We start from the raw sequence: 12,432 nt of genomic DNA, 5'->3' as shown, positions 1-12,432 counted from the left end.
GCACTATGACAACTTTCAACACAAATGTATCTAAAATGATAAAACAGTGATGCTTTACCCCACATACGCATGACCGGAAGAAGCGGAAGTGGCGACTGCGGCACAGTTTACCAGTGCCCAAGGAAGTCGACCGGAAGTTGAAGTCGGCCGGGTGCCGCCATCTTGTAGCAGAACTTCACTTGCGTTAGCATCCCCATTGACTCCCATTCATTTTGGCGTCACTTTGACAGTGAATAACTTTACGTCTGAGGCGTTTAAAGACTCCATTTGTCCATTATTTATTTCCAAAGATACACGACAATGTATAAAGGGCTCCATTACCTTCTATGTTACATTATGGCCCCGTAGAAACAGTTTTTGTAAAAATAAGCTAACGATTGCGTCATAACCACTCGACTCTCTGTCGCACAGAAGAGAAGTTACCGTACAGACAAGAAGAGAAGCTCGCAGGCAATCGGGGAGACGTCAAGAGAGAAGCCTACTGTCGTTACATTTTAAAATACTATACAAACTAATTAATCAGAATACTTACTCCTTCTCACTCACGCCAAAGAACTCCCCGCTCAAGCTCGCCGTCTCTGCAAGATTAACGATGGCAGTTTGCACGCACAGCTACTAGAAGATTTACATCTGTCAGACAGGTTGCTGACGTCATCAAGCTTAGTGTGAGTCTGCGCGTCAGAAAGGGAAGTGCTAAAAATCGCTAAAAATGGGCTTCACTTGACTCAATTGAGTTCCAATGGGGTCGCTGTGTCCATTTCTTTTACTGTCTATGCAGTTTACATATTGTGCCTTTAAAAAGCATGATGGCTAGACCTACACCAGCACCCCATGCCTCATAAATGCAATTGACTAAATATGCTGGTCTAAATAATAATAATAATTTGATAGGAATTTGTTTTTAAATGCCTCAGTAAAAACCTGTTAATTGATTAATGGTATGTTTCCTTACCATATATGGTCAAACAACACATTGAAATTATATAGATTTTTTGAGAATTCTCGGTTTTTATTGTATTTTTACTGTCAATGTACTATAATGTTACTGAAAGAATTATGTTTTATGGAAGTGAAAAAAGAACCCTGATAACCTTAAAGGGTTAGTTCACCCAAAAATGAAATTTCTATAATTTATTAATCACCCTCATGCTGTTTCACACCCGTAAGACCTTCGTTAATTTTCAAAACAGAAATTAAGATATTTTAGTTGAAATCCGATGGCTCAGTGAGACCTGCATAGCCAGCAATGACATTTCCTCTCTCAAGTTCCATTAATGTACTAAAACACATCTAAATCAGTTCATGTGAGTGCAGTGGTTCAATATTAATATTATAAAGCGACGAGAATATTTTTGGTGCACCAAAAAAAAACTAAATATTTAAAACTAAATATTAGACTTATTTAGTGATGGCCGAAACACTGCTTCAGGAAGATTGGGAGCACAATGAATCAGAGTATCGAATCATGAATTGGATCGCGGGTCAAACTGCCAAACTGCTAAAATCACGTGACTTTGGCGCTCCGAACCGCTGATTCGACACAAACGATTCATTATGCTCCGAAAGCTTCCTGAAGCAGTTTTTTTAAATTGTCCATCACTAAATAAGTCGTTGTTTTGTTTTGTTTTTTGGCGCACCAAAAATATTCTCATCGCTTTATAATATTAATATTGAACCACTGTACTCACATGAACCGATTTAAATATGTTTTTAGTACCTTTATGGATCTTGAGAGAGGAAATGTCATTGCTCCCTATGGAGGCCTGACTGAGCAATAAGATTTTAACAAAAATATATTAATTTGTGTTCCGAAGATGAATGAAGGTCTTACGGCTGTGGAACGGCATGAGGGTGAGTAATACATTACATTATTTTCATTTTTTGGTGAAATAACCATTTATGGTGCTGCAATTATTCAATATAAGGCATATTTTATTATTATTAATATTATTTAAAATAATTTTGATGGAGAAGAGTTGCTTCAGAGAATGAGAATGCTTTAGTAGAAACTTGTTAATTGGTTAACTATACGTTTCTTTACCACATATATGGTCATACACTATATCAAACAAACATTGAATGTAATTTTACAGACTATTTTGATGAACTTTAATTCATACTGTATTCTATTTTACTACAAAACAAATTTAATTAATTAAATGATAAAATTATAATGGGTTAATTCATTCCCTCTGCTTCTGCTTTACAAAGTGTCTTTCCCAGACTGGAGCACAGATTTCGATTTTCACTGATCTAGTCAGCATGTCTCCTGTTCCACTCAACGCAAAACACCCCCTAGTGCTCCTCATGCTCAGTCAGGGTTGGTTTGATATGCCTGAAATGAACACAAACACTGGGAGCACTCGTGTGGTCTTGCGGCCCTATCAGTGGCCGCAGCAGCACATGACTCCAAAACTCTCAGTCAAGCTGCCGATTGCATAAATGCAGAGTCCAAGGCACATGTAACACACAGCTCTGGTTTCCTTGACGACCAACCTGACCAGCTGACTGCAAAGGCCAGCGTCTCTCGCTCTGAACTTATCAGAAGTGTGGCCGCTGCCTAACTCCTTCATCTACAGGTCCGCTATGCATCCCACTCAAAAGGACCAAAAGCTTGACATTGTGTTAAGAAACCTGGGCGCCACAGACTCAACTTTCGAAGTAAGTGCCAAAAATGCTCTGTATAAAAACAGCTCGATCCTGAGGAAAACAAAAACAGTATTATCAATTGCTGCTTGTTTCTCTTCATCACATGTGATTTTATGGAAAGCTCTGGCATAATTCTTGGGGCTTGTTTTGTCAGTTTTAGTTACTAACAAGTGAATAAGTGTTATGTGAATATGAACCAATACTAGTGTACATTGTCTTCTGGAGCCATGTGGTGGATTTTGGGTTAACAGAGATTAATATATGTGTTTTTGATTTTGGAATAGGTCAAAATGTTATGTGACTGAATGTAACTGTCTCCAAACTGGATTCCAAACTTCTAAGGATCTTTTTCAAATCATCATAACCATCTTGCCATTATGGAATTATGCAGCACTAACATGAGTAATCTGAGAAGTTAATAAGACATAATTTGTGGTCTTGAGAGGCCCCATATGAATGCTGGGCTTGTTGAGGTAATATTTAGCCAATGGTTTAGTGAAATTCTTGTTGCCACCACATTATGTATTATTAATTTGTTTTACGGTGCCAGTTTTCAAACACACATAACCACCAAATCAGCAATGAAACTGCATATGAAGTTCAATTTTAAAGCATAAGGTCAGATTCTAATATGATGCAAGAGAAATATTTACAATTAATTAACACACATAATCAGTACTTTTTTCTAAACATCTTATAATAAGATATGACACTACATTTATAGAATATATTATGGAATATCCTACATTTATTGAAATAAAATAACACTGTAAAGCTTAAACATATATGATTTATTTATTCATTCTCTGATTATTATTCATTATCTCTGATTATTAAGTTTATTTATTCATTCATTACAGATATATATCGGTCATTGACGAATAAGGTTTTTAAAAGTGTAAAAAAACAAACAAACAAAAAAAACATAATGGAGATATAATTAATTTTTGACAACAATGAGATTAAAAACTATGTAGTTTTATAATCAATTAACACTGCTTTTGTCATTTTTTACAAGATGGACAAAATTTGTCACCAAAAAGTCATTTGGTTTAACCAAAATTTCGGTTTTACCGAATGACAGCTTTGGTTATACCGAATGACAATATTTTCAAACAATGCTAACAGACTGACATCTAGCTAGCTAGCTAGTTAGATTGCTAGCAAGCTAAGAAAAGGACAATCAAACAATTATATTTAGTACAAGTTTTTAAAATATTAAAAAATATTTAAAATATTATAAATTATAGTGGTTGTACCGAATGACCTGATGTTTTGGGACATGCATATGAGCAAATGAAAACATGAATTTTTCAAATAGTTCAGAGAGAGTTAGTTACTTTGCTTCATGACCATGTGGTCCTTTGCAGGTGTCTGAATGATGTCACATGACTTGATCCAAAATGGTCCCTTTTTATTGGTTACTCCGAAAGACATTCTTTCTCATATCAAAGCAACGACTTCTACACATAATACCATTTTGCACTATGGTTGCGTTTGAGTAACTTACAAAACAAGAGCCGAGTGGATTTAAATGCCACAAATACAATAGCTACACAAAAATGATAATCTTGGGAAAGCAGACTGGTGGGTTTTCAACAATCACGGTGTCGATATGAACCAGAAGGTGGCGGTATATAACATCCAGAAAAGCCTCGTGGGGCGAGTACCTGAGGCGGCGTTGCCTAGTTGTATAGGCTAATTCATTCGACAAATTCAGTAGCATTCAAATTCATCCCCTGGATCTCAACCAAAAGGGAAGTGGTATGTATCCACCAGTTGGGATTGAGTATAGTAAAAAATACCATTAAGTCACAAATCCCAGTTTATCTTCACATTCAAAGAACTCAACTGATAATACAAAGTTCAGCATTTAGGCCTACTTTCCTTATTAGAGATGCTTCCCAAGAACTGTCGTCACATTAAATGGAATGTTTGCCAAAATTACGTTGATACATCCTGTAAAATCTTTCTGACCTGTGTTTGACATTATGTTGATATTTGATGTTGAAAAAATCATGTCAGAATAAAATACATTTATAATATATACATGTATTAAATTTTAAGATATTTTAAGCACAAATGAAATGCCTGTATTGACCTTTTGACACTTCAAAATCTTTAAAATACATTTACATGAAGCAAAATTTTATTAAAACCTTTTGGATTTAATAAAAAAGATCTAGTTATACTACATTACATACTTTGACTGTCATATCTTTGTTTTTTATTATTATTAAGGCCTTTGGACAAAAAAAAAAAAAATGTACCCATCACGTCATTGACCCGTGTATTAATAATTTTCTGTAATGCTATTTTGGGGGCCTCATCCATGAAAGACAGCATTATATATTGTAAAATATAGCATAACATATGAATAGGTTTAGCTCTTGTCATTTTGTTTCATATGTTGTAGAGGAAAAGGCTGATAAAGACCAGAGTAATTTAATTACAGACTGAAAACAGATTTATAAAGGTCAAATGGCTTCAGGGGAAACAGTGGGACACCATCTTGTTGTTTTAGATAAACATGCACTACTTTCTCACTTCATCCTTTTCTCTGTTTACTTCCTTTAGTGCAAAAACAGCTACCATTGTCCAACAAAGACCTCTCAACCAGCTTTTAATATTTTGCAAATATCCTGGGTTTTATGAAGGATCAATCACTAGCATGCGTAATTTCATGTCACTGAGTAACTATATCCTTGATTAAACATTTGCATGAACAATCATGTCTACACACCTAAACAAAGCATTAGTGGGGGGAAAAAGAGAAAAGTGAATAACAACACAGTCTTGTTGTGAGGCACTGTGGATGCTGTGACATAAATGAGTATTATATTTAATAAAAAAATATTACTTACAAATTTTCCATTGTTTTTAGTCCAAGCAAGGTTTAACCAGGTGGCACAACCACAGTCAGCTACACCCAAAGCCTAATAATGTGAATGAAATACCCACCAACTACCACTACGAGGCGGTAGCGAAGAAGGAACTGCATTTAAGCTATTTTTGTCCAGATGTTAGATAAACCCCAGATAAAATTTGTTTACTGTATGCAAATCCTTTAACAACATTAATAAATATGTATTCATATCCTTAATGGCGAATTTGATGTATTAAATGTGACTGGTTGCTGGTACAAATAACATCTGTAGCTTGAAACAGAAGCATGGTTGCGTTTGAGTAATTTACAAAACAAGAGCCGAGTGGATTTAAATGCCACACATACATGATAATCTTGGGAAAGCAGACTGGTGGGTTTTTATAAGTGCTTTCAACAATCACGGTGTCGATATGAACCAGAAGGTGGCGGTATATACCATTCAGAAAAGCCTCGTGGGGCGAGTGCCTGAGGCGGCGTTGCCTAGTTGTATAGGCTAATTCATTTGACAAATTCAGTAGCAGTCATGCCAAATTCATCCCCTGGACCTCAACCAAAAGGGAAGTGGTATCCACCAGTTGGGATTGAGTATAGTCAAAAATTCGTAAACCATTAAGTCACAAATCCCAGTTTATATTCACGTTCAAAGAACTCTGATAATCCAAAGTTCAGCATTTACATTTCCTTATTAGAGATGCTTCCCAAGAACTAGCGTCACATTAAATGGGATGTTTGCCAAAATTACGTTGATACATCCTGTAAAATCTTTCTGACCTGCGTTTGACATTATTTAGTTTAAAAAATATAATAAAAAGGAAACTATCTGGCTGTCTGTGTCTGAGTGGCTAGTAGCTAGCTTGTTTCTTTTTTATTAATGGATCAGACATTTTGTCTGTTTACCTAGCTAGCTAGCTAACTAGTGTTTAACTGTTTGACTGGCTACCTAACTTGCTAGCTACAGTGTCTGTCTATCTGTCAGTACATCTGTCTCTATTCTGTATGTTAATCTATCTATCTATCTATCTATCTATCTATCTATCTATCTATCTATCTATCTATCTATCTATCTATCTATCTATCTATCTATCTATCTATCTGTCTGTCTGTCAGTTCACTCAAAGCTGAAAATGAATCTGTCATCATTTGTTGTTTTAAATCCATATGTCTTCCGTCAAAAACACAAAAAGATGATGTTATTTAGACATCATCAGTCACCATTTACTGTTGTTGCAGCTTCTTTTCCCATTCAGTAACAGAGAATGGTGACTGACACTGTCATTCTGCCAAAAGTGTTCTTTTGTGTTCCACAGAAGAAAGAACATCTGACAGGTTTGGAATGACATGAGGATGAGTAAATGATGACAGAAGTTTCATTTTTGGTGAACTATCTCTTTAAGACATCATCATCAATCTCACAACCTCATAATGACTTTTTCGTTCATGCACGGATGAATCATTGTTCCCTCATTTTAAAGAAACGCTATGTATTGAACTTGACCTGAGGACATATAGCTTATGAAAAGAAAAGAGCAAACTCCTTAAAATCATTCATATGTGCATATGCGCTGGACCGAAGCGCGTTAAATCAATCCACTTGTTTGTTGTAACGTATATCCCCCGTGAGGTGCTCTGGCCTGGTTTTTCTTAACTGCAACCACAGACAAAACACTGTTTAAAGGGCCTATTATTGGCTGCATGCATGCTCATCTGAATGAACTTCTCAATGAGCATGAAGCGCAAGGAAAAAGAGTGATTGGGAAACTCATTGACTTGACTGAGTCATGCAAAAAAATAAGTATTTTGGAAAGAGAGCCATGAAGATAACATGGATGCCTCTAAAAATGAACCAGTGGTGTTTTCTTCGAGGAGGCAAGAAAGACAGAGCCTCCTCAAAAGAGCAGCATGACATAAGTTAAAAAATAAAACATAATTTTCTGAAATAACACTAGTTTTAGAGGGAATTTTAGAGTTTGCCTCCGTTGAGGGGGTAATTGCAAAAAAAAAAAAAAAAGTCACATGAGAGAAGGCAGTGCCTCCTCGTCACTGTCATTGGCTGATTACAATGTTGGCAGGATAATGTTGACCAATCACTTAGCAAATCAGCCTGAATGGGACAAACTGGTGGAACTGGTCAGATTAATTATAGAGCAAACAACTCCTTCATGTCTGAATTGTAGTGATCTTGAAATGAAGTGAGCCCTTAAATTAACTTTGCCTGCAGCATTCATGTTGCAACAGTAAGAAGTAACAGATAAAATATGCATGAAATATCATTGTTTACGTATGTATTCCTGTAGTTATTTAAAGCAGTGTAAAAAGTGTTTATTAGTCAATTTAATTAGACTTCGATGTGACTTAAGTAAATGCAAATTTACACCTGTACAGTAGAGTGCGCAGCTCAAACAAACCTTTCTGCTATTCTGGTTTAAAGAAAAAGAGGATACAGGAGAAGGAAGTTTAACACTCTTATTCCTAAATCTAATATTAAGTAATTTTAGCTTATTAGTATGGCTGAATTAGATCACTGAAGGTCAGCAGCAAAGACATTGGTTAATAAAGTGAGATTAAATACCGAAAGTATATTTGTGTCATTTAATATAGTTAATTAATACAGGTTTGCGTAAAATTCTGAGATTGCAGTACACTGTTTTTATTCATTTTGAGGAATACTGAATGTTTTTGTGCAAGTGAGATGTGCACACAACACCTTTGCAATTTTTTTCTCTCAACATGGGGACAGGAGAGCTGTCAGTCTAAAGGTGGAAAAGTAACTTGCGTTACTTATTTGAAAAAGTAACTTGGATATTTTGTTGTAAATTGAAAAAGTAATCTGATATATTACTAGTTACTTGAAAAGTAATCTGATTACATAGCTCAAGTTACTTCTAATGTGTTACCCCCAACATTGGTCAATGCCATCTTTCTATGAAGAAAACGAGAGCATGTATGCGCATAAATTAAGAGAGATTTGGCTTTAGTTAAGGCAGTACCTATAAGTACGCCCAAAGACTATAGAATAACACAAGACGTGTTACTCGTATTGTTTTGAATGGGAGAAAGTATAACGCGCAATATGGCGGAATAAGTCCCGCCTTCTAAATAAGAGCCAATCGCCGACTGGTAAAGTCATCGCGTCACTGCAGCGGCCGTTAGAATCACCGGTTTCTATAGAAACAGTCAAACTCGCGCCTCCGAAATGAGGCACAAGAGACGCGCATTTAGGTCTGTGCATGCGCATTAGCTTGATCCAGCCTGAAAAATAGTGGGGGTTTTTTTGTCATGATTCGAGCGTTTGGAAAAAAATTATGAGACAGTTGTTGTCAGATTTCATTGGTGATTGAAAGCTTGGCAAACAGCTTTGGAGCTGCATGATGCCCAGGATGCCCGAGAGGCGTTTCAAAGATGGCCGCCGAGTGAAATGACTTGTCTTAAAGGGACTTTGGTACGCCTCACAAAATCAGCTAATGCCGCAATACGACTGCCAGCCCATTTTCCGTTGTGGTTTCTCTTGTGAAAAAAATGACATGTACTTGACCATATCTATGTATATATCCAAATTAATCAATATTGAATTGAGATTGAAATCAAATCGCAAGCTTATGAATCAAATCTGTGTCAATACAACCCCCAACCCCACAGGAATATTTCTCACTCCAAGCTGAACTCATGAATTGGCAGACCTGCAATTTGGTTTGAATTAGCCAGATTAAATAATACTTTTGAGTTGAATAAAACCAGTTTATTTATATGATACCATCATCTGTATTGAAATGCTGCCTTATAGTTTGCCAAAATGGTCACTTATGAAGCTGTTATGCTGCCGCTATTTATAGAACAAAGCAGCTCCCTAGGTGCTAGAGCTTTTCTCGGACATTAAAGGCTTCTATATCTTTTTTCTCGGAAGGATTCAGAGGTCACTGTCCTTTGCTCTCTCAATTAACCTCAACCTCAGATTTCAGATGGCAATAATGACCCTGAGAAGACTGTCATCACTGAACCCCATGCTGACAGTTTGGAAGAGGGCCTGGACCCAAGGCCTGAGGGCAACCTTATCTACTCCATCAATGATCGCCCACCCTGGTACCTCTGCATTCTTCTGGGTTTCCAGGTAAGACATGATCCAACAAATCTGTAGTTATTAGTCTTTTTTCGAGAAAGGTGGCTTAACCCCTGCTACACGTGAAGAATCTTACTGCACACGTCTCCTAAGCGGACAGGTCTCTCCTCATTTGAACTATTGACATGGTGGACCTTTAATTACCTTTCATTGCATGCCAAGAAAAAGGTGTGCAATCATCTGGATGGGGGAGTTGCTACTAAAGATAAGGTTTAACTCCTTAATACCCAGGAATGCTGCACTGACGCTTGGTCACATCTGATATCTCACAGATCTACTTATTTTATTCGGATCCAGTCTTTTTTAGGTGCACAGAGGCAGCGCTGTGCTAATTAATTGTATATTTGTTTAAACACACTGAGCCTAATTTCATTAACCCCTTGACATCAGGTGTTTATTTTTTATTTCTATTGTTCTTTTGACATAATTTCAACATAAAAGTAAATTGCTGAATCCCAGTTCGCCTACTTATACTATGCCCTAAAAATATGAACTGTTTTTCTGAAGAAAAAGTACATACTTTTGAGTGTGTAGCAGAAAAGTAGGCAAACTTTGGGACATACTACTTCATCTTAATAGCATCTTTAACAGACTGCAGTTTCGTGCATTTATCTAAACCTCTCTACTTAAAGGGTTATTTCACTCAAAAATAATTTTTTTTTGTCATACTTACCCTCATGACGTAATGCCTTTATTCATCATCAGAACAAAAAAATTAAGATATTTTTGATGAAATCCGAGAGGTTTATATCTCCCATCGAAAGCAATGAAGTTACCACATTCCTGGTCCAGAAAAGAAGTAAAGACATTGTTAAAATAGTCCTCATGACTACAGTGGTTCAACCTTAATGTTATGAAGCGATGAGAATACTTTTTGTGTGCAAAAACAAAACAAAAATAACTTTATCTCTTCGATGTCAGTCTCCTACGCAGTTGCCGCAGTACAGGCAATGCAGAGTTCACGTGTTTACGTCACGTCCGATTGCCGTCTCATGCATCAGCATCACACGCATGCGTCGTGCTGCTCACGTGAACGGTGTCGGTCAATACTGAGTTCTGACATAGAACATGGAACCCTGCACTGTCTAGGATACAACGTAAACAGCATAGGAGAATGATAGGGTAGAGAAGATATTGTTGAATAAAGTTGTTATTTTTGTGCTTTTTTTTGCGCACAAAGGGTATTCTCGTCACTTCATAACATTAAGGTTAAACCACTGTAGTCACGAGGACTATTTTAACAATGTCGTTACTAATGTGGTAATGACATTGCTTCCTATAGGAGATAGAAAAAAAATCCTTCTCAGATTTTATCAAATATATCTTAATTTGTGTTCTGAAGATGAAGATGGGGTGAAGGTGAGGGTGAGTAAATAATGACAGAAATTTCATTTTTGGGTGAACTAACCCTTTAACCATTGGTCGCACCATTCTCCATGTTTATAGTTTTTTTTTAACCACTTTTTATTTGTATTTGTAATTCCAATCAAATCCTCTTTTAACGCGCAATGGGTTGTGGGCAATGGTAGCTTTTAGAGTGTGTAGGAATCTGCACTTCAAATTTTAACCAGAAAAAGTAGACCATCTGGGTGTCTTTGTACGGAAGAGGATTAGGGCCAAGCAATAATAAAAAAATAATACCATCTCGAGATTAAAGTTGTTAAATCTCGAGAAAAAACTTGTTAAATTTCAAGAAAAAAGTCGAGATAAAATGTTGAGAATAAAGTCATTAAATTACGAGAAAAAAGTCGTTAGATTATGAAAACAAATTTGTTAAATTTCGAGAAAAAAAGTCGAGATAAAATGTTGAGAATAAAGTAATTAAATTACAAGAAAAAAGTCATTAAATTATGAAAACAAATTCATAATTTAACGAATTTGATCTCGTAATTTAACAACTTTTTTTCTCGTAATTTAATGACTTTAATCTCAACATTTTATCTCGACTTTTTTCTCATAATTTCATGAGTTTATTCTCAACATTTTATCTTGACTTTTTTTCTCTCAATTTAACAACATTTTCTCATAATTTAACGAATTTGTTCTCATAATTTAACAACTTTTTTCTCGTAATTTAATGACTTTATTCTCACCATTTTATCTCGATTTTTTTCTCGAAATTTAACAAGTTTTTTTTTCTCGTGATTTAATGAGTTTATTTTCAACATTTTATTTCGACTTTTTTCTTGAAATTTAACAACTTTAATATCAAGATGCTTTTATTTTTATTTTTTTTATTATTGCTTGGCCCTAATCCTCTTCCGTATCTTTGGAATACTCATTTCAACTTTCTATGATTTGGGACACACTAATTTTAATTGTACTGTTTAGGATGGATAGTATGCAAATTGGGACGCAGCACCAGTCTACATCTAGTCACATAGCTAGTTTGCTGCGCTTGGATCCTTAAAATAGGAGAGTTCAAATTCTCAATTGGTTTTAGTTTTGTTGCATCGCACATCGTCTTGTTGTAAAGTATTGTTGACTCTGACAAACAATTCGCTATAATTTTGCTTTCTAGTAGCTTTTCCTATAAGGCTGGGAATTCATAATGCAATTTTGCAGGTCACAAATTCTCAATAAGATTAATTTGATTTTAATATGATTCTTCTGGGTATATTTTAGTTACCATTTGTGCTTTGCGTATATTGCTTAAAGGGATAGTTCATGAAAATTGTCATGATTTACCAGCTGTCAAACTGTTTGCTTATCAACATTCTCTAAAATATCTTCTTGTGTTCTACTGAAGAAAGTCATAATATGATTAAATAATGACAGAATA

The 12,432-nt window shown here is 35.7% G+C and overlaps 1 protein-coding gene across 1 annotated transcript in view; it reads left to right on the top strand.

The window, feature by feature from the left end:
- The first annotated feature begins 7,609 nt into the window (after positions 1-7,609).
- The window catches only part of si:dkey-106n21.1 (solute carrier family 23 member 2), a 42,506-nt gene continuing 37,683 nt past the window's right edge, over positions 7,610-12,432 (top strand). Inside the window, exons 1-2 of the mRNA XM_067379296.1 lie at positions 7,610-7,663; positions 9,486-9,641. Of these exons, the coding sequence (XP_067235397.1) occupies positions 7,610-7,663; positions 9,486-9,641 (210 nt within the window). The remainder of the gene's footprint in view (positions 7,664-9,485; positions 9,642-12,432) is intronic.

The sequence above is a fragment of the Chanodichthys erythropterus genome, chromosome 24, assembly GCF_024489055.1.
Source record: "Chanodichthys erythropterus isolate Z2021 chromosome 24, ASM2448905v1, whole genome shotgun sequence".
NCBI classification, from domain to species: Eukaryota; Metazoa; Chordata; class Actinopteri; order Cypriniformes; family Xenocyprididae; genus Chanodichthys; species Chanodichthys erythropterus.
The sequence above is the reverse complement of the archived record's forward strand: the minus strand, read 5'-3'. Positions and strand labels throughout refer to the sequence as shown.